The 24717-nt window shown below is 39.8% G+C and overlaps 1 protein-coding gene across 1 annotated transcript in view; it reads left to right on the top strand.

Moving 5' to 3' along the window:
* Nucleotides 1-23306, top strand: part of LOC137260713 (mucin-22-like) — a gene marked incomplete at its 5' end in the record, with an annotated part of 29548 nt that extends 6242 nt beyond the window's left edge. The window contains 17 exons of the mRNA XM_067798297.1: nucleotides 222-294; nucleotides 689-810; nucleotides 1161-1233; nucleotides 2045-2175; nucleotides 2919-2991; nucleotides 3278-3399; nucleotides 3661-3733; nucleotides 14631-14752; nucleotides 18660-18738; nucleotides 19457-19584; nucleotides 19848-19920; nucleotides 20224-20345; nucleotides 20675-20747; nucleotides 21014-21144; nucleotides 21712-21784; nucleotides 22426-22547; nucleotides 23236-23306. Of these exons, the coding sequence (XP_067654398.1) occupies nucleotides 222-294; nucleotides 689-810; nucleotides 1161-1233; nucleotides 2045-2175; nucleotides 2919-2991; nucleotides 3278-3399; nucleotides 3661-3733; nucleotides 14631-14752; nucleotides 18660-18738; nucleotides 19457-19584; nucleotides 19848-19920; nucleotides 20224-20345; nucleotides 20675-20747; nucleotides 21014-21144; nucleotides 21712-21784; nucleotides 22426-22547; nucleotides 23236-23306 (1661 nt within the window). The remainder of the gene's footprint in view (nucleotides 1-221; nucleotides 295-688; nucleotides 811-1160; nucleotides 1234-2044; nucleotides 2176-2918; nucleotides 2992-3277; nucleotides 3400-3660; nucleotides 3734-14630; nucleotides 14753-18659; nucleotides 18739-19456; nucleotides 19585-19847; nucleotides 19921-20223; nucleotides 20346-20674; nucleotides 20748-21013; nucleotides 21145-21711; nucleotides 21785-22425; nucleotides 22548-23235) is intronic.
* Nucleotides 23307-24717: the final 1411 nt, after the last annotated feature.

The raw sequence follows: 24717 nt of genomic DNA, 5'->3' as shown, positions 1-24717 counted from the left end.
CAAGCAAGAAAGTCTGAATAGATTGTGTACTGTTTATGTTTAGGGTGTCTTTGTATGAATTTAAGAGCCGTTGGTGTCTACGATCCTGTAGATGATTTGACACTGAAATGTCAATTTCGTTCTAGCTGTTCTCATCAGACCACATCTGACATTCTTAATATAATGACTTGAATTTGCTTTCTTTGAACACGATGTACTAAAACATTGACTCATGTCATTAGCTGTCACCACCGCCTGCCAGTGTGAGATTGATGCCGCAAAAGCAGACATCTCCACTGATGATAAGAAGTGCACGTGAGTAAAAAGTTTGGTACTCGAAATGTTCAGATATTATAGTTGAGTATTTCTCAAAGTAACTTTCACGTTTCTCACACTATCTTAAATCTAGAAGAAAACACAGAGAATATGTTATTTATACTAAATTGTTTACACGTTCTAATTAGTTTGAACTATAGTTATATTCACGATCGCGGGAAAATCTAGATGCTTCCTTAAAACAGGTGAAACCTACAGCAATGAATGTACGAGGGTTTTCTCGGGCCAAATGTGAACCAGAGATAATAGAATGAGTTAAAACTATTTACAACGTCTAACTATTTACAATCTCGAGTTTAAGTAACACTAACCCCCGAAGGGAAGGGAGTTGCGCTGGGGTTGTTTTATGACATGCATCTCTTGTTTTTGTCAGTGCTTACAAGGCCGAGTATGCATGCCTCTACCCACTGACCACTGATCCTTGTGTAAACGGCATTGCCATAGCTGATCTGAAGACGACTGTCGGTACGTCGGTCACATCTACAGCATCCTGCAGTAAGTATGAGCGAGTGAGTCAGTTAATATTTAACGTTACATCGGCAGTGTTTCAGCCATACCATGACGAGAACAAATATGATGTTGATGAAGAATATGTGTACATTGTAAAACCTGTCGTCAAACAGCATTTAAGTATGAACATTTATAAGCACGGACAATGTCGTGATCGGCCCTTTAAGCAGAGAATTGTAAAACTGATCATTTGTGTTGTTTTTTTAAATTGCAACAATATACTAGTATCTGTTGTCCAGACTATTGCTTTAGAGTGGATCAAAGCAGTTTTCAAAATCGTAGTCACGGACAATGTAGTGATCAGTCCTTAACAGGCGTTCTGTTATTTTTGACAGCATTCGATGACACGTGCGTGTGTCAGAGAACCTATGACGACGCAGCAAGAGGGACGAATCAAGAAAAGTGCGCGTACGTTTTCCACATTTTCGAGTCAAATGATTTTTTCTTTATCAATGACGTTCATCAACGTCAGTACATTTTATTTAGTGTAGGGTTAGAGAGAGAAGAAATACAAAGCAAACTGCTTTATTCAAACGTTATTGTATATTGTATGTGGTTTATACAGTTAACCATTTCCGCCAGTTGTTTTGACTGTGAGGTACTGTCTAACTACCACATTGTTAAGTGAATGATCTAGGTTTGTTAGCGTTGTTGTGTTTTGATTCGCTGTACACAGTGGGGACTAAATAAGACAAAAGCTCCAGAATCAGTACACGAGAAACTGAGCACTGAGAAAGCCGCTTTACACTCGACCACCTTCTAAGTGGCAATGTGTGTACTTTGTAGGCATGCCAGTTTATATTTGTCAGAGCGGAACACAAAGTATGTGATCCGGACTACCAGTTACTCGACTTCATTTTTGTGGAAAACCAGCCTACTAAAAGTACTAGAATCTGTACTTTTATAAGAATCATTTACATATTACATATGACCAAATACTAAAAGACAAAATGAATTCATAGTTTTCGACCACGACAAAAAGAAACACAAAAAAATGAAAATATAACACAACTCTCCGCATATATTCCCATGTATCCCCAATCAATTATACAAAACTATTATTTGTATTGAGAGATAGAGATCGACTGCATAAATACGCACGCATCCTATTACACCTCGTAATTTCTCCATCTCAAATGTGAAACAAGTGTCTGTCTGTGTACAGGCCTGCTGGCTCGCCGAGGATATTCATCTGATTGCAACTACATCTTTATTACAGCGCTTATAAAACCCAGCTGAGTTGTCTGAGAACTGCAAAATCATTCGGCTGTGACGGTACTACCACTAAGAGCGCCATTGCAACAGCAGCTGAAAATGAGAGAGCAGCACTGCCAGATTCGGACTGTCCAGGTAAGACTCTTGCATCAGAGAATGTAGTCTTTCTGTCGATGATCAGATTTTTATAAGGAAATGCAAATAAGATGAAAACCGTATTACCATGCCCATTTTGTACAGTGCCATTACAGATACACAGCAACATGCACACACAGAACATTGCTTGATAAGTAAAACATCTTGTATTATGGAATATAGTCTTTCTCTGTCGATGATCAGATTTTTTTAAGGAAATGCAGATAAGGTGGAAACCGTATTGCCATGCACATTTTATACAGTGCAATTACAGATACACAGCAACATGCACACACAGAACATTGCTTGATAAGTAAAACAGTTCTCTTTGTAGAAATCTACTGTTTGTTGTTGAACCATGTGAACACAGCCCGTAAAAAGTACGTGAATATGCGTTAAATGGATGTGTCGTACATGTGTGCCTTCACTGCGTGGGGCAGCTGTCACAGTTCGCAGATTAAAAGATAAATTCAAAGCAACACGTTTCTCCACATGTTGCAATCCATTATCAGCACATCCTGGCACCTCTAACAGAGGCAACACCTAAGCACATTTACTGAATTACTCCGTCAGTGACTCTTGTCAAGTCAGCTAACTTTTTCTAGGAATTACCAACGGAACTGAACTAAGTCAAATTCGCAACACAAATAAAACCCGATCCTAATTATATACTACGTATTCCTCTAGTTTTATGCCCCATGGATAAAGCCATATATATTAACTAAATATTCACATACCGTCAGCTCCGAGTGCCACTTGTCAGTGCGAGGTCAATGCCGCGAAGGGAGACTCTTCCACCAACAACAAGTATTGCACGTGAGTGAATTATCGTCAATCAAAGTGTATCAGTCTTAGAATTGGAGGAACACGTGAAACTGATTTGATTTTATTCTGGAATTTGCCGCAACCCTAATCACAAAGCAGCAGATACGATGTACCCGTTCCTGCGTCCAGCAGGGTGTATCACTACCCTACTGTTTTGATCACGCTATCGTCACCTTAAACTCACCCGGTATTTTCCTCATTCACCCAGAAACTTTCACATCTAAATATTTGTGTGGGGTTGATTAGAATAACTCTCTTGCCGTTTATTTTCTTGCAGTGTTCTCACCGATCTGAAGACCTGCCTGAATGAAATCACCACCACTACCGAAGTTGGGTGTTCCAACCTCACCCAGACAGATCTTGTGAAGGACACTGACACCAAAATAACTGCTGCCAAGTGTACGTAAATCGGTTCCTAATATTTTGTATTTCTAAGAGTGTTTACGTCACCTCTGTAATCGTGCTACATACACATGTTATATGTATCCAACTACCCTAGCAGTACGGTATTATCCCCTAGATATATTCGGAAGTTACCTTTGCAGCAAGGCGGAAAGACCTTTTACCCCTACAAAAGACGATGTTTCACGTTGATATTAACAATGATTAATAGTTGCTTATGCTATCAATATATATAAGAAATCGCCTCTTTCATTGCAGGTGGGAGTTTTGCGGACCATGTTACTTATACCATGGCGTCACTGATCGTACCTGTTCTTATACACTTGTTTATGTAAATGTAATGCATCTCCAATTGGCTTTTAGACGCAAATGTTTCTTCCAAGTTCTTACCAATACAGTATCATCTGCTGTGCCTAACTATGACATAATGAGTGTTTAATGCTTACATTTGAATTCTAAATATGCGTCATCTGTTTCCAATAGGTATTACTTGTTTCCAATATGTATTACAAACAAAAGTTTATTCAAATTCATGTTCGGCCTGCTGTAACTACTAATGTTTTCCTAAATCCTTTCATTCATATAAAACGGTATTATGGTTTCTCCTGTTTGAGCATCTAGATGGTTTATCATAAAAATGGAATTTCTCAAAAATGCAATTGTTTGACTGCCATGTATGACGTGGATTATATATAATTCATGTAACCACTGATGAACAATGTGTGGTCATATCAATCTTGAGATGTGCCCGAAAAAACACCCTTGGTTCGGGTTTTGACAATTTATATCACTTCTTAGCTGCTTATTTTTCTGTTTTGGAGCTGGAAAATCTGCGAGATGCTCACATGACACAACCAACGTGTCCCGTACCCTAATGATGTGTTGAGCTCACCACAGTGTTTGTTCCGCTGAAATAAACGGTACTGTTCACGAAATCTATCCTTATCATTGTTGTGGTTTCTGGTAATAATTCTACATTTATTTAATTCTATAATTTAATGGTCGTAGTCAAACTAACGACCAACAGCTTAATTGCCTATGATGGTACCAAGGTTTGCTTAGAAACCTATGGAAAATGTAGTATACAGTCAAAGATAAAATTGTGCATCGTTTAACCGTTGACTGAGAGTGTCAGATTTCTAACATGTCGGGACTGACAAAAGTTTTTTTCACTCAAGCAGGACGTGAATCTACCCTAAAGGTGAGTGAGTGAGTTTAGTTTTATGCCGCACTCCGCAATATTCCAGTAATATATGGCGGCAATCTCTAAATAATCGAGTCTGGACCAGACAATCCAGTGACTAACAGTATGAGCCTCGATCTGCTCAATTGGGAACCAGTGAGATGTGTCAACCAAGTCTGCGAGTCTTTTATTGCTTCTTGACGCCGCCAGGTGATTTAAGGACGGTAGGCACCTGAAACGCCAAGACTAATTTTATCCATCAGTACCTACGTAAAGAGAAATTGTCTGTTAACCATTCGCTTGCCAAAAGCGTTTTCACACACGTTTGCATTCATTAAGTGATATTTATCCATGCGCTTATACATAATACTAATTCACGCAACATGTGGGCATATGTGGCAGTTGCGTGATTTTATGTAACCGGTTTTACTACAAGTGTCCAGGGTTCTTTAGTTTACAATAAAAACTGAATGGCGATTGCGTCTTTGTAATGTATGTGTCTATATGGCATAAAAAGAGGGAAATATCCACTATAATGCAACATTTCATTCTTTTCTCTTTTTCTTCTACTTTGTTTCGGTCTGTAGTTTTTCCACGAATCACCCATCAGTCGACACACTTCATCCGTGAAGCGTTCATAAAATACTTAAACACATTCCCCCGCAATACATTCCTCTTTCAAGCAATTATTTACATGGAACAAACGGAATGGGTATCGCAGATCTTGTCACTTTCCTTTAACTTGTGTAAAGCTTAATAGTTAGTCATTCTGCGTGGAAAAGCAGCAACCTGTGAGCCTAACCGTACTATCCGCCATCGCATGTTACGCCAATCATGAGTTACTGATGATTAGTTCGACTCTACTTCGTAAGGATCGTTACAGATATGTTCAATGGCTGAACCGTCTCACTGGACTGTGACAGGCGTTGTAATACAATGTTACTCTACCAGTATTAGTATGCAGCCTTATTAATATATGATCTGACTGTAGAGACGTTGGTATGAAGTCTGGCTGTAAAACGAGGCAACAATTTATTTTGGTTTAGGGCGTCTGTCACATTCTGAGATTGTATTCAATTGTCCTCAAAGTGCTCGATGTTTTAGCAGCTTGTGATGACCCTATGACCAGAAACATCCCTCTCACCGACACGTGGGAGTAATATCCTATCACATAATACCATCAGTATGTAAAACATTCATTTTAAATCTAAAACAAAAAAGGAAACTTATACGTTTATATTGATCAACAAAATGTTTGCAAAAGACCACCAATTTCATTTTGTTGCTCTGAAAGTAACTGAATTTTACTTCACCGTTTCTGTTACTCCATCACATTATCTATCTCAAAGTAATAATAATTATATAATATAATATATATTGGATAGTGGTTAAACTTTAGCTATTCAGTTAGCAACAAATCATACTCCGATTATAAAGCTGTCATTAGATCTTATATCCGTGATCTGATGCAGAAGAAGTGGGACACTCAAGTAGGTATTAATAAATTACATGCTATGAAAGCCTATATTGGTTACACGTACTTGGGTTGTCTGTCCAGATTTGAAGAGGTCATTATGAGACGATGTCGTATTGGCCATACGAGATATACTCATCAATATCTACCGAAAGGTGAAGATCCTCCATTCTGCATCCCACGTGATGATAGAATCAAGGTCAAGCCTGCGTGACTGTGTTCAATATTCAATCGCAAGAAATAAATATTTTAATTCCCTAACTATAAAGGGTATTATTAATAACATACGCATTATTAAAGGAATCAGATTTATTAACTGAATTGTAAATAGATAAATATTTTATTATTGGAAGTTTAAATTCGTACATGTGCTTGTCAGAGGCTGCATCCTTAGAGGAGACTGAAGCACTGTAAAACAATTGTCCTCCTGAGAGGTTTCAAGTCCACAAACAAAGTAAATTAAAACTTTCCACGTTTTCAATCGTAGAATAAGTGTCTTTTTACTGCAAGTTGCTGAAGGCTGAGGGGATGATGAAAACCCAGCAATGGTCCTTGCAGTTAACAAAAGTACTGTAAGTCCCCATGGTCCTTAGTATGGTGATCTACCTTCAGTTCTTAGCAATCTATAGCCCATGCTTATATTGTATTGTCCTCTACTTAAGATAAACTGTTTTAGGTCTAATTACTAGTTTTACATTCCTTTCTGTGATATTCTAGTTGTTTTTCTGTTCTTTGTCGACAGGTTTTTATAATACACATATATTCCATTTCAGTGTTATGTTCCCGTCACGATATGGTTGCAATATTGCCGATGTGACGTTATACACACTCACTCACAAATCAACTTCATAACATCAAATCTTCTGGATATATAGACACCGAGCTGAGCTTCTGAGAGGGTGTCATTACATGAAGTAATACCAGAAATTGACAAACCCTCACAGTGTCAATTTCGGCAGCTAAATGTAAGTACAATTATAGAATGAGTGAGTGAGTTTAGTTTTACGCCGCACTCAGCAATATTTCAACTATATAGGGGCAGTCTGTAGATACTCGAGTCTGGACCGGACAATCCAGTGACCAACAACATGAACATCGATCTGCACAATTGGGAACCGATGACGTGTCAAGCAAGTCAGCGAGTCTGACCACCCGATCCCGTTAGTCGCCTCTTACGACAAGCATATTCGCCATGGTATGCAGAAGACCTATTCTATCCCGGGACCTTCACGGGTCACAATTACAGAATGCATGGATCCCCTAACTAGCACAAAGACTGATTGACCTAGCATGCGCAAACACGCAATCTGATAAGCTAAGCAAACGTATTATCTCAGTTACTAACGGTGTCACAAACCGCTCACTGGCAGAATGAATCAATAACTTGCAAAGACAGGCAATTAAATCGATCGCGAAAACCTGTAAAACGGGAGTAACTGACTTAGTTCTCTTGAGCGCAACTAGACCCGCGAAAATCCGGGTTAGAATGTGTTGTCAGCAACCCATGCTTGTCGTAAGAGGCAAGGACTGGGTGGTCAGGTACGCTGACTTGGTTGACATATGTCTCCGCATCCCGTTTGCATACATCGACGTTCATGTTGTGATCACTGGATCTCAGTAAATACCTTTATTTGTATATTTCTGGTTTAACCCATAGTTTGAACGTGGATTATTTTACAAAACAGTGGTAGTGGGGTAGCCTAGTGCTGAAGACCCAAGATTGATTCCCCACATGGGTACATTTTGTGAATCCTGTTTCTGGTGTGCCTTCACCATCACCTTTCTAGACTACTGTTAAAGGTGGCGTAAAACTAAAATCACTCACTGATGCTCACTCATTAGTTGTAACCGCTTCATATCATATATAATACGTTTTCACCAAAACGGAAGATATGTTTGTTTGTTGTTCAGCAACAGGGTGAGCAACGCTAGCAATGCAGAAAATCTCACACGGACAAAAACAATCGGTATTTAGGAACAATAGGAATTATCGAGCCTGACAGTCTCATTTATGGAGACGTTCGGTACAAACACATATCCAACAGATCAGTTTGCACATGCACGTCTTGTTTTAGGACATGTCATTTTCATTGTGGTCTCACTGTGCTTTTAAACCTTACATTTACCACATATCCTCGGAAACACCAGGCCTGCTGACTTGCGTGTATAACACCTTCGATCCGATATTTCCCCATCCCGGGAGAGACGTTATGTTGATCGTGATACTTTTATTCAATATTGAGCTATGGCTGGGTTTGTTGTCATTAATGTTGATAATTTGTGGGGTATACATAGAAGCGTATAAGGCTAATATCGCTGATTTTCAGCATGGGGATAGTCATTCTCACCAGTTTGTAGAACCTGCATGAAGATATCTCATATGAACGCATTTACATTTGTGTCCAAACACGTGTAATCCCAAGATGGCTTTTCATGTAATTGTCATATATTTTGTTCTTATTGACGTGTTTCAACGCCAGTTTACAGCAGGCATCTAACATATTAGACCAACTGTGCACGTTTCTTTGAGCATGTACATATAGACTCTACGCAGGGGGCCGCTATGTGTGTTTATCATTTGACTTTGATTAAAACTCTTGCTTGTACAGGTTGGTAAGATTACCGAATGCCGGATACCTTCCGCCATCTTTGAAAACTTACGAACTGCGCAACAAATGTGGGCAATTTTAGTAACATGCGATCTTCCGCTATTTACTTTTTTCGCCCTTAGCTACTTGTTATCATCTTTAGGGGTAGTTCAACCAATATGTCTTTGGCCAGGCAAAGGAAACTTTCCCTCACTCATTCGATCCAAGTCCCAGATTTCCATAGTTCCGATTTTTCAAACACGCACATATTTTTTATGTGTTGCTTAGTTACAATAACGGGATGTCGCCTCAAACGATCCGATTTACTGGTTATTTTTTTGTTTTTATGCTTCCTTATTTTTCGAATTTTATAGATTGACAATGTGCTTCCCTATAACAGAAGTACACCAGACACGAAGAATATGGCTGTTAGTTATCAGGTGTCCTGTAACTGTGCCTACAATTTTGTTGCATATTATTTCATTGTCTCTCTGATATGGTTTCAAAGACTACCAACGCGCTACAGAGGAATGCTGTATAATGCTTAAAGTACCCATAATACTTAGCCTGTCGGTGACTCAACACATTTGTTCCCGAACTGTGAGTTTATTTTTAGGAGCAGTGCAGTTAATTACATTAATGTACGTAACGGCGGTAACCATAGCATGCTGGTTAATAAATCATATTGACACAGACTTCCAGGCACGCTGATGCTTGAAAATGAGGCAGAAATCATGATCTTCCTAAAACGCAAATGTTTACTTGAGAAGGGTGTTCTCTGTACAAAGAACATTATGTGTTCAAATACAAGCATATGCGCACTAAAACTGCCACTGGAATAATCCATTCAGCTCCCAACTTTTCCTGTCGATTATCGTACCTCTGTTTACCGAGGACAGGCAATTGACGTCGGACGGGTATGCATGGCAAATGCATAACAACGCTGCCCATTTTTTAAATAATCCATTAGCACGATCAACAAAATATAAAGTGTCATCCTTTATAGTCAGAATTATCAATGTGGTTGAAATCACTGTGTCATTACGCATCTCATAGGTTTTCGTAGGTGTTCCCCCCGACTTCAAGTTCACATACACTAGTGTCATCGATATGCTGCAAAAACAGCTGCCAGTGAAAAACTAGCCTTTAGCAACCCATGTTTGCATATGTTTACATGTAATATGAGATCAAGTCTGTTTTTTCCTGTTTACCTTTGTGTCCATGTGGGATCCCCTTGTGAAGCATGACAAAAACAATTCCACAGTTTTCTTAATAGATTCGTGCTTCTGAATAGAGAGTTCACTAGCCAGCAAATATAGACGGGTATTGGTAACTTGTGTTTCCATTTCGCTGGAATAATCGGAAGACTACTTCAATTCAGCATGGCAATTGTAGACACCATTGACCCTAACTTGTTATCCACGATAAAACATACTGACATCGGACTGATGGCCAAATGTGACATGAAAAGAGCATTTGTGAATGTATGCCTTAGAACCAGCATCTGTCCAAACTGCCAAGCTTCTGGAAGCTCTTCAGGCAGACAATTCATATACGAATACCTTTCTAAATTATACAAGGGGCTGTCGGGTAGCCAAGTGGTTAAGGGTTCTTTCATCGCGCCCGGGTTCTATTCTCCATATGGGTTGAATGTGTGAATATAATGTCTGGTGTCATATGGCATGGTATTGCGCTCAAAATATAAAAAGCGGCGCAAAACCCAACTCACTCACTCACTCTAATTTTCACACGCTTGTGAAAAAAATCGTTTACGATTAATAGCATTGTTGAGTGTGCCTTTCGCAAGCATTTGATTCCTTGTTGGTGATGAATGGTTTTAACAACTGGGTTAGGATCAAGTCAATTATTCGAGGGCATTTGAAACTGAACCACAAAGCCTTTCTTATGTCATATAGCACAGTTTTGTGGATGTGTTAGGACATGCTTATGATAAGCCTGTAAGAGATTTGTTGGTTTTATTTCAATGTGTTATACACACAAGATAATCGTTCTTAAATAACTATTTAATGATAAGATTACTCAGTAACATTGAGTAGATGGAGAATCGTCCTCGGCGAACCCTCCATATTTGATCAATTGTCGGTGCCAGGTTGATGGGAAACGGCATGCACACATACATCTCAGACACTGCATACTGCACCAAATATTGATGAAAAAGCCTGTTTTAATGTTAACGTGGACAACACTGAAAGTCAGTCATTGTCAAGGCATGTGACATAACATTACCATGGAGACGGGCATTACATAAAGAGGGACGCGTTGTTATCCAGCGCAGTGTCTCCACGCCGTGCATTCGTTTTCACAGTCATGTATAACGTTGCAGCGGTCGTTATTCTTCTGGGTAAGTTGCTTACTAGTTCGATGTCAAATCGGAATTATTCATATCATAATACCCATCAAAAGTTTAGACTCGCTTGAAGCACTCACTATCTGTTTTATAGTTACATATGGTTTCGGAGATGAATTTCTCCACTAACTTGGGGGAACCAGCTGCGACCCTTGTGCAAATGAACTCCACCATAATCAGACATCAGATTGCCGAAAACCATGTACAAATATGGTAACTACGAACAGCTACGCTCTGGTGAAACGTTTTGTTAAACTTTCACTGAGTTTTATCCTCTATTGAATGTATGAGAATAATCTTTTCACAATACATCACTTTCCGCGTAAACAGTATCTTTGAACAGAATGGACAATTTTGCAAAATCAAGCATAGAACGGGTGACAGAATTTAGTGGCTACATTTACACTAGTGACTCTGAACTTTGAAATCAATTGATTTTTCCAGTTTATGCAATGCACATGCAATAGATGTTTTTCCTTGCCGAAAGGTTTGTTTACAAGCTCGAATGAAGCTGGTTGTGAAGCATTGCTTATTTTATCAAAAGTACAAAACATGTTGAGCTTTCTGGTATCGTTTCATCTCGTCATAACTGCCTGCTCAATTGTAACTTAATAATTCAGAAAATAAAATTTCCACATATCAGTGTCCATTATTTTAGTAAAAGAAGAGCCCACTGAACGATTCTGACTATGATCTTGAGAACGGTTGACTAATGATAACTTTTCACTTAGGAGATAAGCTTTGTATCATGTGTTTTCTGCTTTATCTATTGTTGTTAATACGTTTATATTATCTGCAGCCACTTTTAATGGTTGTGTTACGATACAACGTCGTCTTACAATATACGGACGTTGCTATACTTGGATCTATAATGTCACCATGACATGTATACCATACCTGTGAAATAGCATTAATGTATAATGATCTGGACATAAAAAGACACTAATTTGAACAACCAGTTTGAAAACAGATTGTCAATGGGTGTACCTTTGAGATGTGATTTTTATCATGTCGGTAATATGCACGTCCCAAGCCCGATCGCTCTGAAGTGTTTTACCTTAGTATTTATAGTCTTCAACTTCTTTAGTCACCATTCATTAATAAGCTCCAAATGACAACCTTTTGCGGTTTTTAGTGTGAATGTTATACTCCCAGGCTTCCTGCGACTTCCTGAGTGAGGTGTTGGGGTGTGAGGTATGGATGTATGGAATTGTGAGTTGTGGGGTAGGGGATGAAGATGTTGGGGTATGGAGGTGCTGGATATGGATGTGAGGTGTGGGGTGTTGGGGATGAAATATCGGGATGTTACAGTCACAATATATGACCACAAACCTTGAAGACATGTACTTCTCACAAATCCTGACAGGACATCGTTGGAGATTTTCCATATTTTCTGCACCTACCACACACTTAGGGCTTACATTGTTGTGTTTAAGGCCCCGTTGTTCGTTTTTGTCACACCCTCAGAATATCGCAAATGCTTTTGACCATTCTTCGTCACAATGTTGAAGTTACCTCTTTCCCCAGTTTTCAACGAATGATGCTCATCCCCACCCCGAAGACAAAAGCGACTGCTATTTATGTAAAACATTGTGTCTAGAAGTTTTTGTGACGTTTCATCGCCCAGTATCCTTTTCTGCCGTAGCAAATCCTCTTGTTCATGAGTAATCACGTCAGCTTTTCGCTTATGAATACCGATTCCGCTTTGGACCAATGATCTCATTTTTGCGTCTGACATTTTCCGTAGGGCGGCAAATTCAAAATCAGCATTGAAGTTTACATCCCTACCGCTTACCCGGAGAAAATATTGAATTGACATGAGGATATCATGAATGGTATTTCCATGGTATTCGCCCCCTTTCTGTTTTTTCACCTCTGTCACAAACAATACCAAATGTTTACATAAATCCTCATCACTTAAATTCAGAAGAGTCTGTCCAAAACGTAAATCTATGCCCTTTCTTCCTTGTACCATGAATCAAAAATACGAACGGCCCACTGACACCTTTTCTCAGTATTTTTATTTTTGGACATATTTTGTAAATTCATAAATTCCTCGTTGGCAGAGGTTTTCCAAACCGGTAAGCATTTGTGCAGGTAGAAAATTCGCTTTCAATTTGTTGTTAAGCACGCAAAAGCACCTCATCAGAGGAAACATTGCCTACTTTTGTTTCAGATTTGTCAGAGTCATATTCAATAGCAAAGTCGGGCTTTGCATAGTCTGAATCTATAAGTTCTTGAAACTCAGAGTATATGTCCGTTTCGTCAAATGATATCTCAGCATTTTGTTAGAATTAGGTCTGGATAAGAAATATTTCGTCATCGGTGTCGCGCGACATACGTACTGAACCTGGTTTCTCCATCTGGTTGTTGCAACTATCATGCACGTGTATACATAGGACTCCAATAGTCGCGATATGTGCAATGCACGTGCTTCCCGCGCTTTTTCATGCAGCTGGAGCTGCTCTACGTTTCAGACGACAATATCCTACAACCTGGATCACGGAGTCTTGAATTTAGGTTAAAGTAGAATAGACTCCTCAAACACACCAACAGTTGTGCACGAAGTCTTTTCTACACTTATATAAGCTGTTCTCTGGCCACAAAGGGAGCATGGGTTCATGTACCCAGAATGTTAATGGCCCAAGAGTCGGAAGCTCCGAATTCTTACTTACTGGCATCAGGGAGTTCTGTGATTTGATATGCATGTTTCTTACACTGTTGTTCACATTAAATGATGTTATGTTTCCTGTTTGGTTTTTTTTCAGTTTGCTGTCCATCGGCTTGGGCAGAAACCTGTAACGCTTGTACAACTGCATACGGTACACCGGCTTCTGGAACAAAATGCGCGTAAGTCATTTTACATGACACGATGCTTGCATGTTATACATTTCACAATTATGAAAGGCTGAAGTTTTAATTACTAGAATAGTATACTTCACCATGCTAGTTTTATACCCATATCTATGCTATCCTAGTATTTTTGCTGTTTTATTCTTCGAAATGTTTTCATTTTTCTTTTATACATGATTGTTTTCGTCTGAGATATTGCCGTTAAATATACTTTAAATATTACTTCACTCACTCACTCATTCACTTTGCATATGAATTATTCATTACCACTTTCATTTGAGATGACATTAAATATAATTATATAGCATATATTTAATCTTTGTAGGCATTCCACCACAAAGAAGTGGACATTATATTTGCAACACATGTGAATGATCAAATACAGCCTATTTGCAGCATTGCATTCATACAGTGAAGTTCGTACAGACACCATTCTATGGACCCATGAAGGTCCGGTGTAGAATAGGCTTTCAGCAACCCTTGCTTCCCATCGAAGGTGACTATGCTTGTCGTAAGAGGCGACTACGATACGGAGATCGGGTGGTCAGGCTCGCTGACCTGTCATGTCATCGGTTAGCATTTGCGCAAATCGATGCTCATGCTGTTGATCACTGGATTGGCTGGTCCAGACTCGATTCTTTACAGACCGCCACAATATAGCTGGAATATTGCTGATTGTGGTGTAAAACTAAGCTCACTCACTCTCTCACCATTCTATGTTGTGAGGTATGTTCAGGTGAATCCATTCTTTATCTTTGGCAGAGCACTGCAGACGTACCTGACCTGTCTGGAAACCTCTGGGAAAGCTGACACCGGGTGCCCCCTGGAAACTGCTGACGCCGCCACCATAGAAACAGATTATACGGACGATACTTGCAGCACATGTATGTTAAAAATGAATGTTGAGAATATAAACGCACACTAAAGTCACCTTATCTATTAAAGATTGGTGATGGCATTTTCAAGTGGTCTCTGGAGATAGCTGTCATCTAAACAATATTGTGAGCGTGACTGTTCATTGTAATTTATATAATTTATATGAATGATTAAGGTAAGTATTTATAGGGCAAAGGAACACGAAACTAATTTGCGTTCGATGAGTTTGATAGGCAGGAAGAAAGTGTACATTTTATAACTAGGGCGGTTGTCGAATTCATAAGTATACTGCTCATAAAAAGTAGGGGATGTTGAAGTTGAAATCAGTGACTACACCATAGGAATGCATTCTCCTCTGATTACTTTAGACATGTTTGAGAACAATCACGGGGCATCTCTGCCATGATGCACTTTGATCTCGGGATGTTCTGGGGTTATGAAACGTTGCTCCCAAACGTACCAGGGGTGCATTTGGCAAAATGCGCGTGCCTCATGTGAAATAATGGCTATAAATGCTGTTCTCCGACCACGTCCTACCATCTTTCCACTAATGTGCACAATGCGAAGACTTCGAGAAGACGAACGATTGAGAGGCATAGGGATGCTCCAGGCCGAAAGAACACAAGCCTAAACAGCAGTACAGCTTGGAGTTTCACAGTCTGTCGTCAGCCGGCTGTGGCCACGTTACCAAGCAACTGGTAGCCAGACGTGTACCACCAGACGTGACGACAGGCGGATAATCACCGGAGCCCTTCGCTATCTTCAACAAAATACGACACAGCTGCAAGTACACAGACAGGCCACCGGGAATCGTATCTCGACACAGACAATACGTAACCGTCTCCATCCTGCCCACCTCCGATCACGGCGACCTTACATTCCCATGCCCCTTACAGACCGACACAGGCAGGCCCAGAAAGAGTGGTGTCAAGGTCATAAGAGGTGGACCAATGGCCGGGGGCCCCACGTTATGTTTAGCAAGTCAAGGTTCACGTTGGACTTCAAAGACGGTTGTCATCGGGTCTGGCGTCGCCGTGGGGAGCGCCAACAACCAGCTGCCATGATTCCACACGATCGATATGGAAGGGGATCCGTGATGGTGTGGTGTGGGATCACGATGACTGCTAGGACCGATCTGCACGTTTGCCAAGGGAGAGTTACTGGGCTCTACTACCGTGACAACATCATCACGCCACACGTCCTGCCCTTTGCACGTCGCCACGGTCAAGGTTTTGTGTTCCAGGATGATAGCGGCTCACCGTCCTCGTGCTGTCCTTGATCATCTCCAGCAACACCAAATCCAAACTCGTCCTTGGCCAGCAATGTCCCCAAACCTCTCCCCCAATGAGCATGTGTGGGATATGCTTTGACGACGACTGCAGGGGCGTAATCCCCCATGTCAAGACTTGACGTAACTGGGCGTGGCACTCCAAGGGGAATGGCAGAGGATTCCCCAACCTGACATTGGTCGACCCATTAGGAGTATGAAACGTCGGTGTCACGCTTGCCTGGCTGCTAATGGTGGGCCTACCCATTATTAAGCGGACTGTGACGTTTGGGCTACCACCCCTTATGAACTTAACAATGTCCACAAAGGTCATACGCATCATTACCAAGGATCATTTGTTGCCAAGAGTTCATAGACTTACTCGTCTGCACATGTACATAGTTTGCAGACGGTGATTAAACATTAATTTGATTTGTTTTGTGTTTACTTTTCAGAAAAGTACCATTGTAGTTCAGCGTGATTTTGCTTCAATCATGGCGTCACGCTGCCCTAAAAGTTTGACAGTTTCATATGACTTATCAAATGATTGCATTGTATCTATTATTAATTTGCTATTCCTTGCTACGATACTCTTCAACTCAGTATTCCAAGCGTATTGAGGCATTGCAAGCAATAATTACATGGCTGGATGTTGGAAAATTTCCGAAAATGCTATGCAGTGTAAAATCGGATTTTTTTTGTTTACATTTCAAACAAGTGCTGTCTTTCGAGCACAGCGTTCGTTTTCATACCTAGTACCTTTCGTTTCGTTTTGTCTAGACAGTTCGTATTGGTGACAAAACCATTTGTAATTTGATTCTAAAATGTGTGGGGAATTAAATGATGCATTTGACGCATCTGACTATGAAATATAAGCGAAGTAATAGGCATTTCAATACCGGCCTTCTCGAAACGGGATTTTGTAAACACCATCCAATATGGCGGAAAGTGCACTTCGGCGTTCGTGTAAGTGCATTTTCGAAAACATCCCAACCGATTCTGGGTTCATCGGCGACGTTTCAGAATGATCATTGCTGGTTACAAGAAAACTTGATATCAGTGATCAATAATATGCTATTTTTGAGATTCAATGCTCACAATATATATCCGATTTTCACATTTCAAAACATACAGCAAATAACGCTCTGAATTGCGATTTTAGATGAGGTGAAAATGGCGACATTTACGATGAAGGCTATTTTGAAAAGCAATTTTAAGTACTTTAGCTTGTTCTGAGATAATAGTGGATGGTATCACGAAACAGGGAATTTTCCACAGAATTCACAACTATGAAGTATATATATATGTGCGTGGTATATCTCGAATTTTATTGGACTTCAAAGTGAGGGGTGAAGAGGAGGGACATATATGTCCCTGTGGCATCCAGGGGGTTACATTTATTTCATGTTAATTTTGTTTACTTTTCATTTTCCCCTACTTTTTGTGAGCAGTATATTAGATGGCCACAATGATGTATACTGAGGGTAAGAAACAAGAGATCAGAAGTGCACATGTGTTCCTTTATTTTTTTCGAGGTTTAGTCACAAACTCTGTATAGCATAGCTTTTGAAGAAACTGGAAAAAAATAAAGGAACATTTGTGTACATACGAGATCCTATATTTCTTTCCCTCAGTATATATCCTTTACACAGCTAGTGAGGAAAGCTTGTAAAAGAACTGAGGAACATTTGTCTTTTCATGTTATCGCTTCCTTTTTCCCTCAGTTAATCTCCTAGTCGCTATGTGATCCTTTAGAATTCATGTGATCTTTTCCCTCGGTATAGTATAGATATATAGGGTAGATGGACCACACGGAGAATAACTTCTACTACCAGGATGTGTTAAAGCTGCTTATACCTAAGGACCGGGAGTATTTTGATTTTCATTGTTATGAGTGCATAATGAAGTGAATGGTGGCACCATGGACATATGATACATAGACGGATGATCACACACCTGTTGCATGTTGCTTGTCTAAACAATTGTGTAATACATGAGAAAAGGTAATATGACAAATACTTGTGTTATGTGAGTACGTGAATTAAAATTTAACGTCACATCGGCAATATTGCAGCCATATCGCGTCGAGAACATTCTCATAGAAATGAAAAGGACTATATGTATATTATACACGAACCCTGTCGACGGAGGACAATACAACCACCAGAATATCACAATTAGAATTAAAATAAGGGTGGAAAGTCAAAGCTAATATCACTCTTCGGACGGTACAATATAAAATCTGGCTATAGATCGCCAACAACTGAAGGTAGATCACCACACTAGGAACCATGGGGACACAGAGTACCTTTGCTACCTGCATGGACCCCAGTTGGATTTACCATCCCCTCAGCCGCTAGCGAGTGGAAGAAATGCTAACCAAAATTAAAATAACAAGATTACTATGTTTAAAAGCCCGGTAGACTTAAATTTACATCGACTGTTTCGGAACTTCCGTAACCCTCTCAGGCGGACAATAATTGAATAACTGAAAGTCCTGAAATAAGCGAACTGAATGCATAGTGGACGGATTTCTTAGTAATAATGCTAACAGATATCAATAGAAAATGAGATATGTATAGGACCACATACAACTGACGTTTTACTGTTTTATTTATCTGCAGTATTCTTTGCCTGTATACTTGCAGCGTTTACCGACACCTGTATTTGTCTGAAAGATTTCTGGAAAACTGACCAGAGCGGAGCTCTGGAAACAGATACTTGCAGGTAATAAACAATATTTGATGAAGGTGTAAAAGAAATGAATGCATTATTTTAAATTTGTATTTTTGGGATGGAACTGGAATTGCAAAGACTCCATGACAGGTTTCGCTACATGGCAATAACAGCAAACAATATTGCATGGAAGTAAACTGATCAGTGTGTAGGAACGATTCTCTCTTCAAGAAAATAAGTTCAGCCACACCCTACATTCCACAAGGACAACATCCGTTCCATTGAAGAAATATGATTTTAAATATGACCTTTATCTGAGAAATCCCATTTAGTTCTTCTGTTAGTTGTTGCTGAACACAGCAATATTCAAGCTATATGGCGACAGTCTGTAAATAATCGTGTATGAACCGGATAATCCAGTGATCATCACTTCGATTATCGATCAATCCAACTGTTATATGCTGCCACTTGTCAACCTCAACTGAACACCCTATCCCGTCAGTGGCATGGCTTGCTAGAACAGTTCTTCAAAGTTTTATTTGAATACCATCGGGTACATCGGTTGTCATAACTATCGCAAATCACATGATCCTTAAATACATATACTTTTCATCCACTGTATAGTATGAATCACTTACTTCCATCCCTGACGTTTCTCTCACACACATCACACCCCTGCTGGATTCAACACTTCTAGCTATGTCGTTCTGGTAACACTGTAAGTAGAAATGTGGCCTTTTTAGATGTCATCACTTTTTATCGTCCACAGTGCCACACAGACTTACATCACATGCTTAAAGGGGAAGACAGCTCTGGCCTGTGATGGAACCACCAGTGCAGCTGCCTTAGCTTCCGCTGTAGAGACCAGGATGAAAGCCCTCGACAATCCATCCTGCAGTAAGACTCAGGCCTTTATTTGCATCATATTATAGTTATCTTTGTCCATTGCTTCGCTTTATCTTGGTTTGGAAGCTCATTTTTGTTACGAGCAAAAGCATCAAATACGATCAAGATACTTTGTAGATGTACCACAAATCTAGCATTGTGTTCATTACCTAGATGTAACAGGGTCATTACCTAGATGTAACAGGGACTAATTGCAACAGCTGTCTTTGTTGTAAATATTATGGCTTGATTTAAACATTGGCCTGTGTTCTCAGATGTCACCACCGCCTGCCAGTGTGAGATTGATGCCGCGAAAGCAAACATCTCCACCGACGCCTTGAAGTGCACGTGAGTAATCAACCAAGCTGAAATGTTGAAGGTATGGACGGCACATTTTGAAACTACATTACTGGCTACCAACTTGACCTCACACATTGAGACGGTTCTGTGACTATGTTAAAAGTAAATGAAGTCGACGAGCTGAAGTTACTTTAACCATCGAATGGACGCTGAGAGGTTTCTTCAAAAGACTGCGGAAAATCTTCAGTGGTGCATGTGCGATGCAGTCTGTTTCTCTTGATCTACCTTTGAATATCAGTCTGACTGGTGGGTGAGTATTATCATTAGATCTATGTCTCTTGTCATTCACAGTGCCTACAAGGCCCAGTATGCATGCCTCTATTCACTGACCACTGCACCTTGTGACTCCGCTATCACTGTAGATGCTCTGAAGACGGCTGCAGCTGCGTCGGTGACATCTACAACCTCTTGTAGTAAGTACTGCAATCGTTGAACGTATACTGATGATTTCCACTGTCAAGTAGGAGTTCTCACTGGCGAGAAACTCCACTCTACTATACCAAGATGGCATGTTGTTGAAGGACAGCCGTCAAACCAACCAACTTTATTGTTAAAATAATCTTGCATAAATGCATTTGCTTTAGTCAAGAATATTTAACCTTCAACAAGAACCTAAGCATTCAAAAAGCCTTATCACAGTAAGTGAATTTTCTTCCACAATATGACGCCATTACGTACCTCTGCCGCGAATACAGCATAAAACACGGTCAGTTCCTAGAAGACATTCTATTATTTTTTGCAGCTTTTGATGACACATGCGTGTGCCAGAATACGTATGACGCCGCTACGAAAAGAACTGCTTCAGATCAATGCACGTACGTAGTATATTCATGTACGTAGTTACAGGTTGCAGTTGAAACAAATCCATTTTCTTCAAATGTGGGGAAAGTGTTGCTAAAATAATTATTGTTCTCACAAAATCTCATGTTCTCTCTGTTGTACTGTTCACTTTATCTACCTGAGAAACGCCTGCAAATGTCGTAACAGATTCAGATTATCAGACCACTTTAGTGGACTTCACTATTTTCCTGTTCACGCCCCAACGACTTCAGTGTTGTTGTGTCCACTCACACCGTTTCAGCGCTTTCAACACTGAACTGAGCTGTCTGAGAACCGCAAAATCCGCCGGGTGCGACGGCACTAGTACTAAAAGCTCAATTGCTACGGCTGCTGAAACAGCCAGAAATGCACTGACGACAACGGATTGTCCAGGTAGGCACTCGCATTCATCTACTGGCTAACAGTTGTTGTACAGATTATATTAGACAATGAGTGGTTTCATGTTAGACTAACTATAACGTGTCATCATCTCCACTTCTTGCGTTAAAAGGCGAATGATCATTTGCACGTCTACATCTTCATATAGTTCCTATATTTTGGGAATGGTAGGGTTAAAAGCATAGGTTAGACGACCCAGACACACTGTGAGTAATTATAAAGCCCAGTTCGTGTGTCCTCCCAATGTATGTTAATGGCGTATTTCCTACAGCGAAATCAATTAAGCACTCACTCACATCAACGAGACATGCCTTGGACATTGGAATTTAACAAAGTTTCGAGAGCTGCACTTTCACTGTTCATGACTATTCGAAAATGTACACGCTGTTTAAAAAACAGATGACTTAACATATTATTGTAGAAGTGGCATATAAAAATAACTAGACGAAAATCATGATGCTCCCTTGATTTCGATATTCAAATTGTAAGCTACAGAACCAACTACGTCACTTCTCAAATTACATAAATATATAACAGTAACCATGTGTGATATATTTTAAGCCGCCTCCTCCACGTGTCTTTGCGAGATTACTGCCGCAAAGGGAGACACCTCCACTGATGCCAATTACTGCAAGTGAGTGTCATTGAACTTCACTTAGGTTCTTGACGGAAATTTATCTATATCATATATGTGCATTACGTATTGCCTGATTTTAATTCTAAAACTTATTGGTTTTGTCAATTCCTTTTCTAAATTTTAAATAGTATTAATTTAGCCTGCGTTCTTCAATGTAGATATGTAATATTATTTTGCTGTTTAAATGCGCATATGAAAACGTACGTTGGAGTAAGTCGAATGGAAAGTGAGGTACCGGTTGCAGTATATTTTATGAGTGAGAATACCAACTGCCCCGGAAAAACGAAAGAAAATCAACATTCTAACTTAAGTCTCGCCAGACATCATTCTAGATGTTATGGTTCAGTTCGAGTGATATATGTTTATGTAACAAAAGGGCAATAACCTAGGAATGAAAAACACATGACGGTCTTGGTTAGAGATGGTCTTCTGTGACCCATGTTTATTGTAGGAGACATCTAAAGTATCGTATAGTCAGACTCGGTGACATCATTGGCACATCTAATCACTTTGGGTAGAGAAGTGCTAATGATCCCAACCACTGAAGCGTGCAGTAACAGCCTAATGTCATTTTACAAACATGTATCAGATCATACACATAGCCTGTTGCCCATTATGTTGTCCTCTACTTTCAACAGTGTTCTAACAACTCTGAGGACCTGTCTCTCTGCCATCACCACCACTACCGAAGCTGGATGTACCACCCTCACCCAGGCAGATCTTCTTAACGACACAAATACCAAGATAACTGCCGCTACGTGTAAGTACTTACGAAAACGACACACCCGTTTAGAAAAAAAAACAAAAAACAAAAAGACATCGAGACACGCTTGTGGTCTATAACGAACATGTGTTGTAAAACAGAGTACATAACAGAAAGGACCCTTGAGCAAAACATGACAGTAACGTTGACATAGTGAGTGAGTGAGTTTAGTTTTACGCCACACCCAGCAATATTCCAGCTATATGGCGGCTGTCTGTAAATAATCGAGTCTGGACCAGGCAATTCAGTGATCAACAACATGAGCATCTATCTGCGAAATTGGGAATTGATGATATGTGTCAACCAAGTGAGCGAGCCTGACCACCCGGTCACCTCTTACGACAAGCATAGTCGTCTTTTATGGCAAGCATGGGTTGCTGAAGGCTTATTCTACCCCGGGATCTTCACGGGTCGTTGACGTACCTGTTCAGAATCAGCTAGACCAATATATGATACATAATGAATTGTACATTATTAAAATAAACTCAGCTCATATTCAGCATTGTGGGGTTAATTTATTCATCACATCGATATCATAAATATATTTCATAAACTTGTAGATATACCATTGTTGTTTCTCTTTTCTCTGACCATGGTCGTTGAATTTTCTGGTCGATACATCTCAATTACCCCAAGAAAGATCGCTTCAGCCCATGGAACACTTATGAGATATCTCTCGTTGTAGGTGGGGGTGAACATGTGACCTTTGCTGTGATGTCCCTGATCGTCTCAGTCGTTGCAAGCATGTTCCTGTAGCAGGATGCAAATATCGCGTTGAGGCTGTGGTTTGCGAATATCATATTATCCTTTCTCAAGAGTTGAATTGTCAGTCTACACCGTATGCTCATAACAGAATCTAGTTTCATCTCTGTAGATTTCTAACCCAGTTACTCAATGAAAATATAGTAATATGTTTCAAGATCCCAAGTGTCTCTGCTCAGTAGTTGATTATTAATGATTGACATATAATATACTTTCATCACTGCTTTCTGTACGTTTCTATTCCAATTAACCTTGCACCAACTGCTGGGTTGATCCATGCAATCATCTTCAAATGCGATATCAAAACATTCACTATTTGCGTGATCGCTCTGCATGACGTAAACTTCTACTGACAAACAGGCTGTGATCATGTGACTAGACTTTCAATTTTCGAAATTACCAAATACTTCATACTAAACTGTCTGTTTTGCGTTTAAATCATATTTTGAGCACTAATATGAACTTTGATTACATGATTCAACCCATGCTGTATACTTGAGTGTTTTGTGTTGAGCTGCCATCGATGATGGTTGATCCACGGAAATAAACTGTAATATTCACTCAGTGCCCTTTTGTCTCTTTCCCTTCTGTTGTGATAACAATGATAAGATGATGTGACGAGTGAGTGAATGGCTTGGACCCAAAGCTTTTATAAAGGTTACATGACGGAAAGTCTGTTTAATGTGAGAAGTGAACACGATGGAATGCTGACTTTGATCACTGGTCTAATCCACTATAATACGATTACTGCCGACAAACTGACAGACATTAAGGCAAATGAGACCTTTATGCTAATGCCTGTTTGAAAAACATGATATATTTAGAGGACCATTTTCTAGTTTGTCGAAATGGGTCAAGACGATATCAAAACGACAATTTTCTTAAGATATACTTGAGACAGCTTACTGTTAACAGACTCACCAGTCTGTCATCACAAGACCGAGAAATCATGTGCAAAGAACGTTTATAACTATCTCTTTATTACTGTGACCCAGGGGTATAAAATTAAGATCTTTAAGGAATTTGTTTGTTTGTTAAAGTGCCTCAATGTATTCCTCTGTTAGTATCTGTGATACCCCGACGCGAGACCAGTCATCATTACTAGTGTTTCTGGATAGCCCTTTTGTCGGCTGTAGAATATGTGTCATTTTAATTTGTGACTAATCTTGCATACAGTCGCCAGCAGCTGAAGGGATGGTGTAAATCCAGCTAGGGTCCATGCAGGAAGCAAAGGTACTGTAAGTCCCCATGGGCCCTACTATGGTGATCTCCCTTCAATTATTGGCAATCTGGAACCGGTTTTTATATTGTATTGTCTAAATAGTGGTATTGGTTTTAACTTTCCACGCTAGTTTTAATTCTAATTGTGATATTCTAATTGTATGACGGTCCTTCGTCGACAGGG

Source organism: Haliotis asinina, chromosome 14 (genome assembly GCF_037392515.1).
Source record: "Haliotis asinina isolate JCU_RB_2024 chromosome 14, JCU_Hal_asi_v2, whole genome shotgun sequence".
Lineage (NCBI taxonomy): Eukaryota > Metazoa > Mollusca > Gastropoda > Lepetellida > Haliotidae > Haliotis > Haliotis asinina.
The sequence above is the reverse complement of the archived record's forward strand: the minus strand, read 5'-3'. Positions and strand labels throughout refer to the sequence as shown.